Source organism: Phacochoerus africanus, chromosome 4 (genome assembly GCF_016906955.1).
Source record: "Phacochoerus africanus isolate WHEZ1 chromosome 4, ROS_Pafr_v1, whole genome shotgun sequence".
Lineage (NCBI taxonomy): Eukaryota > Metazoa > Chordata > Mammalia > Artiodactyla > Suidae > Phacochoerus > Phacochoerus africanus.
Window position 1 is genome coordinate 115,393,938 of NC_062547.1, and position 19,696 is coordinate 115,413,633.

The window sequence follows — 19,696 nt, forward strand, 5'->3', positions numbered from 1 at the left end:
TTTCTCTAATATTTCATTTTTTAAAAACGTAAAGCAAACTTGACAAAATGAAAGATAGATAAATGGATGGTTCTTGAAAAAGAAAAAAGAAGAAATTCCACCAAAACTTAAAAGGTATATAATTCTGAATTCCTGAAATTATTTTAGAGCATAAAGAAAAATTAATGGGTATTTAGTATTTGATAAAGATAGGACTCAAAATCACAAAAAATGTTGAAGTGAGATGACTCATCAATATTGTTGGGACAAGTGAGGAGTCATTTAGATCAATACCTCACACCACATAGCAAAAATATTTCAAATGCACCAGTGACTGAAATGTTCAAAGCAAGTCTTTAGAGGTCCTAGGAGAAATGTGACATTTCCATCTTAAAATGAAAAGAACTTTTTCTAAACAGATTGTTTATAACTCCATAAACCATAGTGAAAGGGGAACATTAAAAATATAATTTCTGGAGTTCCCTTCAAGGCTCAGCGGTTAAGGAACCCATCTAGGATCCATGAGGATGCAAGGAACCCTAGCCTTGCTCAGTGGTTTAAGGATCCAGCATTGCCGTGAACTGTGGTATACGTCACACACATGGCTCGGATTCTGAGTTGCTGTGGCTGTGGTAGGGCCAGCAGCTATAGCTCCTGTTGGACCCCTAGCCTGGGAACTTCCAAATGCTGCGGGTGCAACCCTAAAAAGCAAAATAATAATAATAATAATAATAATTTCTTCTATTTATTTTTTATAGTCCCTGGAAGGATAAACAGCAATTAATGACAGGCAGAGATGGAGGAAACCAGGTTAATGTCAGTCAGTGTGGAAAGGAAGCTTTCACTCTACTAAAACATTGATTTATATCATCTAATAATACCTATTTTTAAGCATGAGGAAACACTTTTTGAGAAGGAAGTACTTGCTTCTGATAAAATATCCAGGAAGTGATAGAGTCAAGATTTGAATTAAAAAAGAGAAACTGAGTTAAATAAAGCAGCACATGATTATCCCTAATTTACATGACTTTGAAATGTAGTGTATTAGAAAAGCAGAACTATTTTGAATAGTGCTTCACTTTACCTTAAAGTAAAATGCAGAACTCTCTTCTTCATGGAATCCTGCTTTTTATTTAGATACTTCATGTGGTTCCGTCTTAGCAATGGTTTTTGCAAAGGAAGAACACAGGCATCAGGGAAGAAGAGTTTGGAGAGTGTGTTGGCAATTCTCCATCCTATATATTTGGCGAAATTTTCATCTCCTACATTTAATGGAACTTTTGTACTATACTTGCTGAAAGGATCAGTTGGGTCATTTATTTCGGCCTATTGAAAGAAAAGAAAAAAGAACCAGAAATAGAATTAAATGAGAGAAAAAATGATTATTAAATACAAGATAAAATGTGTGTTTATTTTCTTTGACTAACACTGCATTCTTCCCATTAAATAAAAATAAGCTTTAAAAGAAAAAAAATGAAATTTCCTAAAAGACTTTAAAAATTGAAACAAGAATTTTCATTGAAATGAAGGAAACCAGTCTTGAAATTTCAAAACTTTAGTGCTATAATTTCTATATTAAATTTGTATACTTTGCACACAATTTCACAAGCATTTATAATATTTAATAAGTTAAACAATCAGTTAAAGTAAAATGTATGTTTTATCAAGTCAGAATTTCACTTCCCTGTGCATAATCTAAAATTTCCTTGAAGTCAGTAGAAAATTTTGCTTATTAACCAGGTCGAAATCATGGAAAGAGCATTCAATTTGAAATAAGAAATTAAGTTGTGCCTAGAACACTTAGTAGCTCTTATGATTATTAGAACATTATTTAGTGTCTCAAAGTCTGCATGTTCATCTGTGAAATGGTAATCACAGTACCCAGGCTGTTTATTCTGCTTAGTTTCCTGGATTAATTTTTTCATAAGAAAAGGTACTTCAGAGACAATAATAATATATAGTATTGCCCAAATATATTACTACAAGCTCTTGCCTTGCTGAGAAAGTGATGAATGAATATGTCAATAAATGAATGGACCAACAAAAATAATGTCTTTTCATGACATAATTTCTGTCATAATGCACTGTTTCCAGGAGAGAATTACCCTGCATTATAGAATCCTGAAGTTCTTTCATCCTGTCTCATTTGGCTATTTTTACCTTCTTCTCTCCCAGACTGGACAGGCTATAGATCTAGGTGCGAGGTCTTTCTAGCAGCAAAATGAAGGCATTCCCACATCTTTCAAGATGGTTCCCTGGTTTAAAGCCTAGGTCAATTTTCCTCTCCTAGTAATGCTCAAAGCATTGAGCTTAAGGAAATGTTTCAAACATCGGTCAAATGCATATTTGCCTTATCTATAAAAAGTTTTGGTTGTTTTTCTGCAGGAAAAAAAGTCCAGGAAAGATGGGAAAGGTCTGAAATCAGGTCTGGCTACGCCACTTACTAATTAAGAATGCAAACATGGGAGATTTAGTTAGCCTCTCTAGGCCTATGTTCTGTGTTTAGTTTGGTTTTTGATTTGTTTTTTTTTTTCCTTCAGGGCCCTACCCGCAGCATATGGAAGTTCCCAGGCTAGGGATTGAATATGAGTGGCAGCTGCTAGCTATACCACAGCCACAGCAATGCCAGATCCGAGCCGATGCAACCTGCACCACAGCTCATATTTAGGGATCTATTTAGAAATGTTTCTCATATCACAGCCACAGCAATGCAGGATCCAAGCCATGTCTGTGACCTACACCAAAGCTCATGGCAACGCCAGATCCTTAACCCCATGAGCGAGGCCAGGGGTCGAACCCGCAACCTCATGGTTTCTAGTCGGATTTGTTTCCTCTGAGCCACCACAGGAACTCCAGGTCTGGGCATATTTAAAATGATATCATCTTCTTCAGACTTCAAAATTCAAATATAAGGGACTCATTGGCAGTCTCAAAAGAGTATTTCCTATAGGAGTTATAAAATCTCACCAAGGAGGAGAGCAAAAGTAACTCCTTGTTTGTTACTAAAACCGTGGTCCTCAGACCATTGTTACTGTCATTACCTGGGAACATGTTCCCGAGAATTTCAGGCCCTACTCCTACACATATTAAAGTTTAAGAAGGACTGATGTAGTAGTTTAAGAAAAGGACTAGATGGGAATATCCATTTTCCCACTTTACAAATTGTGTGATCTTGCACAAGTTACTTTAACCTGAGTATGTTTCTTTATTCCTAAAATGGAATGATAATAATGCCCTCCTTTCCAGGTTACTGCGAAAATCAAACATAAAAATTGAATATGTTTTCTAGCATAGTTTCTGACATTCAAAAGTTCTTCAATTTATGTTAGTTCCATGTTTACATGTTTAATTTTGGAGGCAGGATGACATGGAAATGGCAGAGCTTTTGGATTAAGCTCACTCATGGGTACATCCACCAACAACTACTTACTGAAAACTTGTTTAGACTCAGATCCCCCACCCCATATGTATGGTGATTATGGTGGTGGGAGAGTTATGGGGCTTAAATGAGTTAATACATGAGAGACACTTAGCACAGTGACTGGTGCACTATAAAAACTGTGTAAATATTTTCGTATTCTTAAAACAATGTATGTGATATTATAATTCTATCAACAAGTATTTAAAGACATCATACTTTCCCAAAGATACCTCTCCCTTTCCACACTCAAGAGTTTCAGAGTTCCTGTCCTGGATCAGTGGTTAATGCTTCTAAGAACCATGAGGTTTCGGGTTCGATCCCTGGCCTCACTCAGTGGGTTAAGGATCCCACGTTGCCTTGAGCTGTGGTGTGGGTCACAGACTCGGCTCGGATCCTGAGTTGCTGTGGCTGGCTCTGGCGTAGGCCAGTGGCTACAGCTCTGATTAGACCCCTAGCCTGGGAAATTCCATATGCCACAGGTGTGGCCCAAGAAAAGACAAAAAGACAAAAAAATAAAAAATAAAAAAGAGTTTCTACTTGTGTTGAAAGAAGAGCCATATAGGGGGAGGAGGGAGAAAGATACTGAGAGATTAGAGACCAATAATGCTGCTGGTTCTATTTTGCTGCTTTATAGAGTACATTAGGATTATGGAAATGTCATTAAAAATAAAAACAAATTTTATTTTAAAGATCTCACCACGAAATGTTAACCACCAAATGCTTTACCTAATGAGTCAAGGTACTCTGAATAAAGTCACATATTCATTTTAGCTGTACATATTTCCTTTTGATATTTTAGGTCATATACCAGATGGCAGAAAGCATTTATACATGATGACTTTTCCTAGATGTGCCAACATATGCTGCTGAATTGCCTATAAAGAAGAGCCTTGCTCATTGCAAGTCTCCCTGGAAGTATTTCAAACAAAGCACATCAATTAACATTTGTTTATTATGCCACTGTGAGTATATGACAGTTTTTGATTTCTTTCCCAAGTACTCAGGCAACAGTTGGGTTTATATTGAATTTGTCAGATAAAGGGCTCATATTTAGGGATCTATTTAGAAATGTTTCTCATTTCAAATATACTATTAAATATCTCATGTCTCATATAACCTCCATTAAGCATCAAATTTTATGAACAGACATAAAAAGAACTATAGATGATAGAACACTGTTATGGATTTAAAAACATAGAAGACTTGAAAGTACAAAATACCGTTAGGAAAGGATTTACCAGTGATGTAGATAAATTGAAGTATTAAGCAAAAAATTTAATTTATTAAATTCAATAGTTATCATATGAATTGCATATTTACTTTTGAAGTATAAAAACAGAAAATCTATTTTAATTCCATACACATAGAAGTATAGTTAATCCTTATGAAAAAAAATCCTTCCCACTTGAATGTACAGTAGTGTATAATTAAGGCTGTGTTTCATTCTGTGTAGGTAATATGATAATTACCTTATATGAGGAAAGCTTCTGGGAGCAAGGTGTTGGGAAGGAGAGAACAAACAAAGGTTGTGCCATAATCACAGTCATTTGCATTAACTGACATAAGAGTGGAATAAATATTTTATTTCAGATCAAAGCATCTGAGGCACAAGACTTCACTGTACGAGGTGAACATTTTCAGATGTTCTCTATTCACACTGAACAGTGAGGTGGCATATACAGACTGTCAGTTTTTACCACTTGTAAATAAAAACTTCCATGTTATGCCATAGAACTTGTTCCCCTCAGAGGTATCACCAGACAATAACATAAGTGGTCCAGTGGAATGTGGGAATTAGTAAGAAATTTTTAAAAATTAAGGATGTTTGCGAATTTATTATTTATTTATTTATTTATTTTTGCTTTTTAGGGCAGCACCCACACCACATGGAAGTTCCCAGGCTAGGGGTCAAATTGGAGCTACAACTGCTGGCCTACACCCCAGCCACAGCAACACAGGATCTGAGCCACAGCAGTGACCTGCACCAAGCTCACGGCAACACCAGATCCTTAACCCACTGAGCGAAGCCAGGGACTGAACCCTCATCCTCATGGTTACTATTCAGACTAGTTTCTAACGAGCCACAACAGGAACTTCAAGAATAAATAATTTTCGTAGTTTTATTTCTGTACATAAGTGTTGCCATGATAGTGCCAAAAAAGGGAAAACTTTATTTTATCATGCTTATGTTTTACTGAAAAAAAATTAAATACACCTAAAAAGATAAATTAATTATATAGAAAAATTTAGACTATTCCAGACTAGACAATACAATTTTTTAATTTATTTTTATGGCTGCATCACAGCATGTGGAAGTTCCCAGGCCAGGGATTGAATCTGAGCTGTAGCTGTGCCCTACACCATGGCCAGGGATCAAACCCACAGTCTTACAGAGACTATGTCAGGTCTTTAACCTGCTAAGCCACAATAGGGACCCCATGCTGTCGGACTCTTAACCCACTGAGCCACAGCAGGAACTCCTAGACAGTTCAGTTTTAATAAATTCAAAATATTTGCCCTAACACATTAGACCTAAAGACCAAATGTGCTTATTCTTTTGAAATCATCCTGCTTTGTCTTATCATATACATGATTTAGTTGTTTAACTTATTCTACAGTACCATTATTAACTCACTGAAGAAGGCAGTTTTTAAAATATGAAGTAAATATGAGTATAATTATCCTCAAATTAAGCATAAAAAAGAGTTTTAGCTGTGGAATTTAGGGAAATTAGAAGATCACACAGGAGTAACAGAAAAACAGAGCTATAAGAACAGGGATGACAGAGAGAAAATTGGAAAACTGTATAGATGCCAATTACCTTGGTCTTTTGAATAATTATCTGTGGGGAATTTAAGGGAGTTAGTTTAGACATTATTATTCCTGAAACCTAGTACAGACATATTAACATGTAATTTGGCATTAAAATATATTAGCTAATAATAAATTGGAAAAGAAACTTTATGGCCAAAGTCATAAAAATGATGCACGGAAAATATCAGCTAGGAGAAGAATAAACACAGCAATTGATTAGACAGTTAACTTTGTCATATCCATACCAATACAGAATTCTTGGCCATAAATCTACCTTCAAAGTCAAAATGAATAAAAATCTTCTGTCAGTAAAAGCTGACAGAATTAGCCACAAGCAGATGCTCATGAAAAAAATATGAAAAGATTTTCTTCAAGCAGAATAAAAATAATCCCATATGGAAGGTCAGTGATTCAAGAAGAGTAAAGAAAGAAACACGTAAATATATAAGTAAATCTAAACAATTTTGAGTGTATAAAAGAATATTAATATGTTGGTATCAGTAAACAAATATAAACATGTATGCAGACAAACACACGCACACAATTAAAATGCTCAACAGGAAAGTTGTGTAAGTAAAGAGAAAAGGAGTAAAAATATCATAAGGCCATTTCAGGGTCCAGGAAAATATAAAATGTTCCCATATTAGAATTCAATAATAAGGAATTCATTTTGTATTACCAGTAATGACAAGTAAAAGAATGTGTGACCTGCAAATAAACAAACAAAGGGGGTGGGATGAAGTAGTATAATGAAAAATCTTCCTGAAAAGGCACACAATGAGATTTTTTTAAAAGGAAAGGAAATGGCAATGAGTACATAACTAGCAATAATCACTTTAAATGTCAGTTGACTAAATGCTCCAATCATAAGACGCAGGGTGGCTGACTAGATAAAGAACCAAGACCCATCTACATGCTGCCTACAAGAGACTTACCTCAGAGCTAAAGACACATGCAGACCGAAAATGAAGGGATAGAAACATATATTCTATGCAGAGAGCAATAAAAAGAAAGCTAGGATAGCAAACTCATATCAGGCAGAGTAAACTTTAAAATCAAGTTTGTAATAAAAGAAAAAAAAAGGTCTGATTTAATGATAAAGGGATCAATACAAGAGAATAAAACATTTGTAAACATATGCACCTAATGTAGGAGCACCTGATTATATAAAGCAAATATTAACAGACACAAAGGAAGAAACTGACATAATACAGTAGTAGTAAGAAATTTTAACACCTCACTTACCTCAAAGGACAAATCATCCAGAAAGAAAATCAGTAAGAAAACATTGGCCTTATATAACACACAGACCAGGTGAATTTAGCAGATATCTAAGACTTTCCAACCCAAAACAGCAAAATACATATTGGATTCAAGTGCACATGGAAAGTTCTCTAGGACGTATCATATGCTAGGCCGCAAAACAAGTTTCAACAAATTTTAGAGGACAGAAGTTATATCAAGTATCAAGTTATATCAAGAAATCAATAACAGGAAAATATGGGGAAAACACAAACATGTGGAAACTAAGCAACGTGCTTCTAAAAAACAAAGGTTCAGCAAATGAATCAAGGAGGAAATAAAAAATACTTTGATACAAGTGAAAAAAATTTTTTTAAACTTTCCAGAATCTATGGGTCACAGCAAAAGCAGTTCGAAAACGAAGTGTTTATCAACATTAGGCCTACCTCATGAAACAACAAAAATCTCAAATAAACAACCTAAATTACCATCTAAAGAGATTAGGAAAAGACCAAAGCTCAAAGTCAGGTGAAGGAATGAAATAATAAAGGTGATAAAGGAGCAAATAAAATAGAGACCCACAAAAAAATAGAAAAGAGCAATAAAACAAAGAACTGACTTTTTTGAACAATAAACAAATTTTATAAACCTTTAGCTTGGCTCATCAAGAAAAACAGAGGACACAAATGAGAAATTACAAATGATATCACAGAAAAACAATCATGACAGAATACTACAGTTATATGCCAACAAACTAGACAACCAAGAACAAATGGATAAATTCCTATAAACATAAGATCTTCCAAGACTAAATCAGGAAGAAATAGACAGTCTGAACAGAATGACCATTAGAAGTGAAACTGAACTAGTAATCAAGAAACTCACAGAACAGTCCAAGACCAGATAGCTTCACAGGAAAAATCTACCAAACATAAAACAGAATTTTACCTATCCTCAAACTATTCCAAAAAACTAAAGAGGAGGGAACACTCCCAAATTTATTCAACAAGGCGACCATTATCCTGATATCAAAACAAGACAGACGCTACAAAAATGAAAATTACCAAGTATCTTTGATGAATATGGATGTCAAAATCCCCAGCAAAATATCAGCAAACTGAATTCAACAATGTATAAAAAGGATTGTACACCATGAACAACTGGTTTTATTCCAAGGATTCAAGGATGATTCAATATATGCAAATAGATCAGTGTAAATATCCCCCATTCACAAGGTGAAGGATAAAAATTGCATGATCATCTCAGTAGACACAAGAAAAGTATTTGACAAAATTCAATACCCATTTATAAAACTCTCAACAAAGTTGGTATAGAGGGAAAATATCTCAACATAATAAAGACTATTTATGACAAACCCACAGCTAACATCCTACTCAATCATTAAAAAAAAAGTAAGGCTCCTTCTAAAATCAGGAACAAGCATGAATGCTCACTCTCACCACTCTATTTAACATAGTACTAGAAGTCCTACATCACAGCAATCAGAGGGGAAAATAAATAAAAGGCACCCAAATAGGAAATCCTAAAGTCTACAGCAAAAAACAAAACAAAAAAACTAGAATAACTCAATTCAGAAAAGTTGTAGGCTATAAGATTAATATACAGAAATCCATTGCTTTTCTATACACTAATAATGAACTGTGAGAAAGGGAAAGCAAGAGAACAATCCCATTTAAAATTTCATAGAAAAAGAAAATATACCCAAGAATAAACTTAACCAAGGAGGTTAAGTATAGAAAGATCTATACTTTGAAACTATAAGACATTGATGAAGGAACTTGAAGATGACAGGAATAGATGGAAAGATAGCCTGTGATCATGGGTTGCAAGGATTAATATTGTTAAAATTTCCATCCTTTCAAGCAATCTACAGATTTAATGCAATACCTATCAAAATAGCAATGACATTTTTCATAGAACTAGAATGAATATTTCTAAAATTTGTATGGAAACACAAAAGACCCCAAATAACCAAGGAAATGTTAAGAAAAAAGTATGAAGTTGGAGGAATCATGCTCCCTGACTTCAGACTACACTACAAAGCTAAGGTAAACAAAACTTTGTGCTACTGGGACAAAAACAGACGTGTAGATCAATGGAACAGAACAAAGCCCAGAAAGAAACCTATGCACATACAGCCAATTAATCTACATCAAAGGAAGCAATGGGGAAAACACAATCTCTTCAAAAACTGGTACTGGGAAAACTGGACAGGTACACATAAAAGAATGAAATTAGAACTTTTTCTTATTATCATTTACAAATAAACTCAAAATCAACTAAAGACCTAAAATATAAGACTGGAAACTATGAAACTCCTAGGAAAAAACATAGGCAATGCACTCTCTAATCTTGGCAGTATTTTTTTGGCTCTGTCTCCTCAAGCAAGAGGAACAAAAGCAAAAGTAAATGAATGGAATGAATTAAATTTAAACGCTTTGCACAGAAAAGAAAACCATGAACAAAAGCAAAAGACAACCTACTGAATGAGAGAAGATATTTATAAATGATATGTCTGATAAAGGGTTAATATCCAAAATACAGACGCTTGGAGATGCGACATGGAGCCAAAGGGGGTGAGCACCTCAGTCTCCTCCCCTCCCTACCCCTCGCCTTGCCACCTTCCCCCCCACCTACCCACAGCAGGATGGGAGCTATGTGATCCCAGAAGTTCTAGTGCCATTTCCGTGTGGGATAAATAGTAATGGAGGAGGCTGCAGCTCCCTGAACAATAGCCACAACATCAAAAGCAGGAGCAGCAGTGGTCTCCCCACCCCTATCCTTGCAGTCACCTCCAGGGCTGGGGGGTGGGAGGAGGCTGCAGCAACGGCAGTGGCTGCAGCTGGACTAAACAAGTCACCTGCAGGTATTTCATACATGGGGTTTGTAAAGAAGGAGATAATCGTCGCTATTCACATGACCTCTCCGACAGTCCATATGGTATAGCGTGCAAGTATTTTCAGCAAGGGTACTAAATTTATGGAGACCGCTGCAGGTATGAACATAGCAAGCCACGGAAACAGGAACAAACAACTGCACAGATCCAATAGAAACAACTGCAGAATCATCCCTTGCTTCCTCAAGTCTCTCAGCAGCAGTTGGACCAATTGTTGAAATGAATATGGGTGAAGCAGAGTCAAGAAAATCAAACTTTGCAACTGTAGGAGTAGGCTCAGAAGACTGAGTGAACACCAGTGAGTTTGTTCCTGGGCAGCCCTACTGTAGCGGTACTGCCCCTTCCTGCACTGAAGAAACCCTGAAGGGCTCTGTGACCAAGAATGAGTCAGAGGAAGAGTAAACGGCACTGGAAACAAAGAAGCAGCTCTGCCCCTATGCTGTGGTGGGGGGAGTGCCGCTACAGGGAGAGGTGTGTGTATCTCTCTACAGAGACTCCTGTGATATGTGTGGGCTGCAGGGTCTCCATCCAGTGGATGCCACCCAGAGATCACAGCACATCAAATCTTGCATTGAGGCCCAGGAGAAAGACATGGAGCTCTCATTTGCTGTCCAGAGCAGCAAGTGGGATCTGCATGGAGGTAGTCAATAAGAAAGCCAACCCCGGAGAGTGCCACGTTGGGATTCTCTCCAACTGCAACCACACCAACTGTCTCAAATGTATTCACAAATGGAGGAGTGCTAAGCAATTTGAGAGCAAAATCATAAAGTGAGACTCCTCCCCAATCTTCCTTTGTGCTTTCTATTTTGGGAAAGAACTTAGTATCTTGTGCCAACTTTCAACCAGATGGAACTCATTTAAATGCATGCATTTTACCTTGAAACTGAGGTGTTCTTCAGTTGGGATTTCTTCTTTGTATTTCAGCTAGCTTCTAGATTAGTTGGTATATCTACTTTTATTGGATTGAGAAAACCCTATGTATCAGTTAGTAGAATCTTCATGCTTTTTCTGAGGAGATTATGTTTAATGGATTAGCCAATTTAGGCTCAGAGAACAAACTTTTCTAGCTCTGAATGTATGTTTCCTGACATTTTACATTTTCCACTTTCCCATTCCATCCATGAAGCTAGCCAAAAATCCACCATCCTTAAAGATTGTTTTCATAATTGAACAAAAACTACATAATCTAAACAAAGTTACAAGAAATAAACTTATTTAAACAAAAACTCCCACAAAATATACAAAAAGCTCATACAAATCAATATGAAAAAACTACCCAATTAAAAAATGGGCAGAAGATCTGATTGAACATTTTTCTAAAGAAGATGCTCAATATCACTAATCATCAGGTAAATGCAAACCAAAACCACAATGAGTCATCACTTCACATGGGTGAGAACGGCTACCATCAAAAAGACAATGCATTATCAATGTTGGTGAAGATGTGGAGAAAAGGGAACCCTAGTACATTGTTGGTGGGAATGTAAATTGGTATAGCCACTAAGGAAAACAGTATGGAGGTTCCTCAAAATATTAAAAGAAGAACTACCACACGATCCAATAATTCCACTCCTGGGTATACATCCAGAGAAAACAAAAACACTGATTCAAAAAGATACATGGACCCTAGTGTTCATGGCAACATTATTTACAATAGCTAAGATATGCAAGCAACCTAAGTGTCCACCAGCAGTTGAATGGATAAAGATGTGATATACATAAAACTCAGCCAAAGAAAAGAATGAAATTTTGCCATTTGCAACAACATGGATAGACCTAGAAGTAAGTCAGATAGAGAAAGACAAATACCATTTATTTTCACTTACATGTGGAATCTAAAAATTCAAACAGGGAGTTCCAGTCATGGCTTAGCAGCAATGAACCCAACTGGTATCCATGAGGATGCAGGTTCAATCCCTGGCCATGCTTAGTGGGTTAACAATCTGGTGTTGCCATGAGCTGTGGGTACGTCACAGACATGGCTCAGATTTGGCATTGCTGTGGCTCTACAGTAAGCTGACAGCTACAGCTTTGATTTGACCCCTAGCCTGGGAACTTTGATATGCTGCAGGTGTGGCCCTAAAAAGATCAAAAAAAAAAAATTAAACAAATGAATATAACAAAACAGAAACAGACTCAAAGACGGAAAATAAATTAATGATTACCAGTGAGTGTGTGCAGGCAGGTGGGGGTAAGAAAGGGTAAGGTAATTAAGAGGTGCAAACCTCTAAGTATGAAATAAACAACATACAAGGATATAATGTACAGCATGAGGAATATGGCCAATATTTTATAATAACTTTAATGAAATATCTATAAAAATATCTAATCACTATATTGGTTTTGTTTGTTTTGTCCTTCTTTTTTTTTTTTTTTTTTTTGTCTTTTTAGGGCCACACCCGAGGCATATAGAGGTTCCCAGGCTAGGGGTCTAATTGGAGCTGTAGCCGCCAGCCTACGCCAGAACCACAGCAACACCAGATCCAAGCCACATCTGTGATCTACACCACAGCTCATGTCAATGCCAGATCCTTAACCCACTGAGCGGGGCCAGGGAATGAACCCGTAACCTAATGGTTCCTCGTCGGATTCATTTCCGCTTCGCCATGTGAACTCCTCGAATCACTATATTGTATACGTTAAACTAGTATAAAAGTGTAAATCAACCATACTTCAATTTTTAAAAAGAATGGAATTTAAAAGGAAAAAAAGGAGTTCCCAATGTGGTGCAGTGGGTTAAGGAACCAGCATTGCTGTAGCTGTGGTATAGGTCACAGCTATGGGTCTGATTCATTCAGTCCCTGACCAAGGAACTTAAATATGCCATGGGTGTAGCCAGAAAAGACAACAAAAAGAGCAAGGAATGCGAAGTATAAACAGAACAGTAAATAATAAGATGTGGTAATAAACACAAATATATTCTAATGATATTAAGTGCAAATAAAATAAAGAGTCAAATGTAAAGTCAGTAATTTTCAAGTTAAAAAAATTCCTTCTCTAGAGGCATATATATACAAAGATTCAGAGCGCTTGAAATTTAAAAATTAAATAGATACTCTATGCAAGTACAAACCAAAAGAACCCTAATTTTAAAAAAAAGGTATAGTGGTTATATTCCTAATAGAAAAGATATACTTTTTATTTTAAAAAGTATTTAATAATGATGAGAGTATTATCTCTGAACACAGTAGAATTAAACTAGAAATCTAAATAAACATAACAAAATCTCCATGTATGTAGCCATTAAACCATGAACTTCAATAACCAATGGTTCAAAATAGAAATAATAAGTATCAGTACCAAGAGAATCAAAACAGGAGTTCCCATTGTGGCTCAGTGGAAACGAATCCGACTAGGAACCATGAGATTGAAGGTTTGATCCCTGGACTCGCTTAGTGGGTTAAGGATCCAGCATTGCCGTGAGTTGTGGTTGTAGGTCACAGACGTGGCTCAGACGTTGCTGTGGCTATGGTACAGGGTGGCAGCTGTAGTTCCAACTGGACCTCTAGCCTGGGAACTCCATATGCCACCAGGTGTGGCCCCGAAAAGAAAAAAAAAAAAAAAAAAAAGGAAAATCAAAACAAAGTTCATAAACCTTTGGCATGATAGACTAAAAAGAGAGCAAAAGAAAGAGCATCAGACAGATTCTGAAGACATTAGAACAGCATAAAAAATATGAGCAACATTATAAAGTATCTTTGAAAATGTAGATGAAATGGACAAATTCACAGGGGGAGAAGAAAACAACCAAAACTGATGCAAAATAAATAAAAAATGCCTAGGAAGGCATATAACTGAAAAAAATTATTCCACAATCAAAGCCCTTCTGTAAGTATCCATGACCAAATGGCTTCATTGGGGAATTCTACAAAATTACTATGGAAGAAATCAGGACATACTACAAAATTCTTCCAGAGACAGAAAAAAAGATTTTAAATTTATAACTAATAAATTTACTTTATTAGTTTAGCATAACTTTGATACAAAACCTTCCATTATAAGAAAACACTGTAAGAAAAACATTATAGGTGTAATATCTTAAGCAAAATAATATCAAAGCAAATATGGCCATACTAAAAAGATTAACAAGTGTTTTTCCTCTGAAATACAATGATTATTCAAAGTAAAAAAATCAAACAATGTAAACTACCAGTTTCCAAGAGCAAGTTACTTCACCTTTCAGAAAATTTGTCCTAATTTAAAGTTTCAATTTCCTCATCAGTAAAATCAAGCCTCTATCTTAACAACTCATAGATCATATGGTGTTTTTTGAGGATTAAATAATTAATGCACTTAAAGTGCTTAGTACATAGTACACACTAAATGCCCAACAAATTTTAGTTATTACTATTAGCGTCTTTTTAAAAAATGATAAGTATGAAGGAAATAAACAGCATTTATGCTGAATAATGTAGCAGATTAAAAAAAATTTTTTTTTGTCTTTGTGCCTTTTCTAGGGCCGCTCCCGTGACATACGGAGGTTCCTGGGCTTGGGGTCGAATCAGAGCTGTTGCCGCCGTCCTACACCAGAGCCACAGCAACACGGGATCCGAGCCGCCTCTGTGACCTACACCACAGCTCACAGCAACGCCAGATCCTTAACCCACTGAGCAAGGCCAGGGATCAAACCCACAACCTCATGGTTCCTAGTCGGATTCGTTAACCACTGCGCCATGAAGGGAACTCCTAAAATCTTATTTAGGTAGCTCTCAATCTGAAAAATACTCTTACTATTAAAAAAAAAAAATTGCCCCCAAACACAACCGTTTATTTAGTCCACAGTGCCAAGATCAAGAATTTGAGCTGGGCACAGGGGACTGTGTCTTCTGCTCTCATTCACCTGCCTGTGATCAACTGTAAGGTCAGGTAAGGAATGGCTAGTCTTTGGAGGGGACTGTGGAACAAGTAGACGGCTTGTCTCTGTGTCATTCTTTCTCTCATCTTCCTGGTTAATTTGGACTTATTTATGTATCAGTTACAAGGTTCCAAGAGAACAAGAGAGGGCAGGCACTTTTCAAATCTCTACTTACACAACCTTAGTATTGTTTAAATCAAGTCACATGGTCAAGCCTAGAATTGGAGTGTGGAAGGAAGGATGCAAGGGTGTGATACAGGGAGCCCTGAGTAAATTGGGGACAACCACTCTAACGATGTACCACAAGTTTGAAAGCAGTAATTTTTTTAAAGAAAGTATACAGAAAATTGTATGCACAATTTTTATCCAACATAAATTACCAAATCATTGAAATTCAGTAAAAACAAACAATTTCCTCCCAAAAATTCTGATTCCTTTACTTAGCACCTCAAGTTTTATAAAACCATCCCTGAGTCACTAAAACATTAGTTTGGTAACCCAAAGATACCTTTCAAACTTAGGCCTAATGCTGCCCAATCCAAACCTTTTTCTTCACCTAGGCAAAGGCAACCAATGGCTTTCTGTTACAGTATTATTATTTGTGCCTCACTCATGCCATTTCTTATCTAAAAGATGCTCTCTTTGACCCTACCCTTTTGAACCATTTCATGTAACTCATCATTTAAGTATGCATCTCAAATACTACTTAAAGTTAATAACTTATTCCTCATTAACATAAGAAAAAGTTACAAACCAAACATTGCCTAAATGCCGATTTTGTGCAATGAACTTTTATGGGGCCAGCCATGTGTGTAATATTCTATTTGTCTTGTTCCTTATCTTTCTGAAGAATGTGTCTTTTGGATGAAACAGTAAAATTTATTGCCTAAAGGTCCTATTTTGGACATCCTGGCTTCTTCCATATAATTCAGTATTGCAAAATAGATTAAGTAAGTACTCCTATTTGCTTCCTATTTTTTACTGTTTTGGGGAAAATGTTCATATAAGTTCTCAGTTTATATATTTGTAGCATCTTAATATTAAGAGAACCAAATTAAGTGATATTTCAAAGTCACCAACTAGATACTTTATCATTTATATACATTTATATCATTATGTAATTTATATTGTTTAATAATCCAAATGTGTCTCTCTCTAGCTAACTTTTATATAAAACTGGCCTGGAATAAATTATATCATTTAGTTAATCCATCCAATGCAAATTAAACTTATTTTTATATTAAATATGTTCTATGCATAAATTAATATAACTTCTTTTAGGAATTTCTAATTTAGATTTTTTTCTCTGAGGAAAACTTGCCTTTCCCACACATTTATATTTAGAATGAATGAAAGCATCCCTTGGAAGTCTTCTCACTAAGCACTAAAAACTAATTAGCACATCTAGTGGTTAAGCTTTTGTTTATTCCTTTATTCTCAGTGCTGACTGCTTGAGTAATAAGGTCTTCACTTGGATCTAACATCTAAAAAATATTTGCTATGTCTGATTAACTGACTTATGAATTTCAAATGTAATTATCTATAGATATTTACTAAAATTTTGAAGGAAGACGCTATCTTATACCAAATGATTGGCCTTGAAAATAGGCATATAAATAGAATTCTAATTATGGAAATGACAAATTTGAGTTAGCTTATTTATTTAGTTACAGTATAATCCATTTGAGACATGAAGTGGCATATAAAAATAGATACAAAGCCAGACAATAATATAAATAACTGAAAGGATCATGGAAATAGGAAAGAAAAAAATAAGACCAGATGAGAGGAGACCAGATGAGATGAATACATATCATCCTCTATTTCTTTTAGAAACTGGTCAAAAATTTGACTTATTTTTTTAAGTTCCCGCGAGCTGCTTATACAAAACCAATAATCAGGTTGAGAGGGCACATGAATCTAAGGAGGATTTATTTTCTAAAAGATAGTAAAGAGGATACTGGGTAATATAGTAGTCATCATACTACTATATCAATAATAGATACAATAATTTTCTTTGTTTTCCTTTTTATCTCCCCTGTGTTCTTCAATCCAAAACCAAGGACAAAGCTAAAGCAAGTTGCATGAAAGCAAGTCCATGAAATCCAACACATGTAGTTCAAGTGAGCAGCAATTTGGCTGTCTTATTCCATGAAAAAAAAAAAAATACTAGCAATCTAGAGAAAAGGATGGACTACCTGTTTTGAGATAGTCCTCCACAAAGATCATTACTCCAAATCAGACTTATGATTCAAAAACAAAGAATTCAAGGTTTTGTCTTCCACCAAGGCTCTAGAGTGCAGATATTCTGTATTGCCACACTGCCCCACCCATACACTTGGACACTCAGTGAGGCAGAGTGAATCATTATTTGCTCTTACTGTTAACATTAATCCACATTCATAATTATTATTTAAAAACAGGATATTAAGAGTGTTAAGATAATTCCATCTGTGAATGTTAGAACCAGAAAGTTTCAGGGACAGGAAAAAAGTATGCTTTAGGATAACAAATTAACCAAGCTCAAAATAAGACATAGAAAAGAAAAAAATTATTTGATGGAGTTTTAAAATATCATAGGATAGATCCATATGGATAAAGAACCACTAGAAAATCACATTCACATTTTATAAAGAATGGATAACTTAACAATGATTTTCTTTGAATGTGAATATATATGTATACATAACATATACACATATACACACACATACACACACACGAACAGAACTAGAAAACCAAGAATTTGTAAAATACATTTTTAACTCTAAAGAAGAAGACATTAGACTTAGTCCAGATTTGCAATTTATATTGTCTAATGCAAGAAAGAAAAACTTTTAAATAGATAACTAAATAATTTATTATCCAAATTGAGACACTTTAAGAGTGAATTATCTCACAACTATTGAAGCTGGCACATGAGGCAAAGACCCAGGCTGACCAAGGCACACTGGAGGGAGCGTACAGGCAGCCCGCTCAGAGATGTCTCTCAAAGACACAAGCCTAAAGCAGAACAATTACTCTTTCCCAAAATCAATTCCTCTCTTCAAGCTGCTTAATCAGAAGACTGCCAACCCTCTTATCTTTAACTAAAAATAGGTCAGTATTAAATTTTAAAAATCGTGTTTTCAACTCTGAATCACTGATACTTACTGAATATGGACATTCCATTTTCCTTAGAGAGAGAGGACAAAACACTTCTCGATAAGAGACACACCAATTTGGAAGTTCCCATCATGGCACAGTGGAAACAAATCCATCTAGGAATCATGAGGATTTGTGTTCCACCCCTGGCCTTGCTCAGTGGGTTAAGGATTTGGCATTGCCATGACCTGTGGTGTTGGTTGCAAACACAGCTCAGATCTGGTTTTGCTGTGGCTGTGGTGAAGGCTGGCAGCTGTAGCTCCAATTAGACCTCTAGCCTGGGAACCTCCATATGCTGTGGGTGCAGCACTTAAAAAAAAAAAAAAAAAAAAAAAAAAAAAAAAGGAAAGAGAGAAGTACCAGTTTATCACCCAGTGTATTATCTTACCTGAGCAATATTTACTGCATTACAGATTCGCCCATCTTTCTCATGCTCCTTCATTTTCTGCAACATTTCCCATATTTTGTTTCTAAGCCCATCCTGCTCTTTATCTCCCTGAAGTTCCCATAACATTTTCACCAGGTTATACACTATGCCATAGGATCCAGTCCATTTCACTTGATCACCTGTTTCAAAAGGAAGATTCTTTGTGAAGATATCATTTTACTCATCTTACGAATGTACAATTTTGTGGGGGGGGGGAAAGCAATTTTATTAACATTTTAAAGTTTGATATTCTGAGCTTTGGAAGTTTTTTTACCCTTCACTCCTTATACCCCTTTCATTTTAAAAGATCTCACAGATCATTTTAAAATGTCTAACTATACGAAAAGATGAACTGCCCATAATATTAAACCTCATAAATATAAAAGTCAAAAAGGTAAACTGTGAACCACAGACTAAAAAAACCTTTTTGGAATTCAAGTAAAGAGGAACTTGTTCAAGGCAATATGAACAGTTGGACTGCCACGGGGAATTTTTACAATAAATCATAGAAACAGGAGAAAAATCACTAGCTGTTATAATAAAAATGATCAAACTCTATGAAATACAGCATTTGACTCAAGAAAGCTTCAAAATAATGTGAAAAGCAGACAAAAATTACTGATATAATTATAAGCTGGAAGATTTTTTTGAGTAATAGAGACATAAATCAAAGGAAATAGGGAAAATGGAGTAATGAATTCAGAGGAGACTTTTTTTTTAAAGTCTAATACACTTCTCCTTCTACAAATTATATACCAATTAGCAATTTAAATAAATTATCAAGTTCCACTCTTAAAATATGCATTTCCCTTACAGAAAAGGAAGAAGTTTCTCTTTACCCTTTATCTTAATTACTTCTTACCTAGATGACAGATATGCAATACTATTCAAGAAAAG

General features: G+C 35.5%; 1 protein-coding gene and 1 pseudogene across 1 annotated transcript in view; one reads left to right on the top strand and one right to left on the bottom strand.

Annotated features, from left to right (window-relative positions):
• Positions 1–935: 935 nt before the first annotated feature.
• Positions 936–19,696, bottom strand: part of TMEM232 (transmembrane protein 232) — an 89,391-nt gene continuing 70,630 nt past the window's right edge. The window contains exons 10-11 of the mRNA XM_047774733.1: positions 18,761–18,939; positions 936–1,305 (exon numbers count right to left, since the gene is read on the bottom strand). Coding sequence (XP_047630689.1) covers positions 1,060–1,305; positions 18,761–18,939 — 425 coding nt within the window. The 3' untranslated portion in view covers positions 936–1,059. The remainder of the gene's footprint in view (positions 1,306–18,760; positions 18,940–19,696) is intronic.
• LOC125126217 (E3 ubiquitin-protein ligase makorin-1-like) lies at positions 10,182–11,210 on the top strand (annotated as a pseudogene).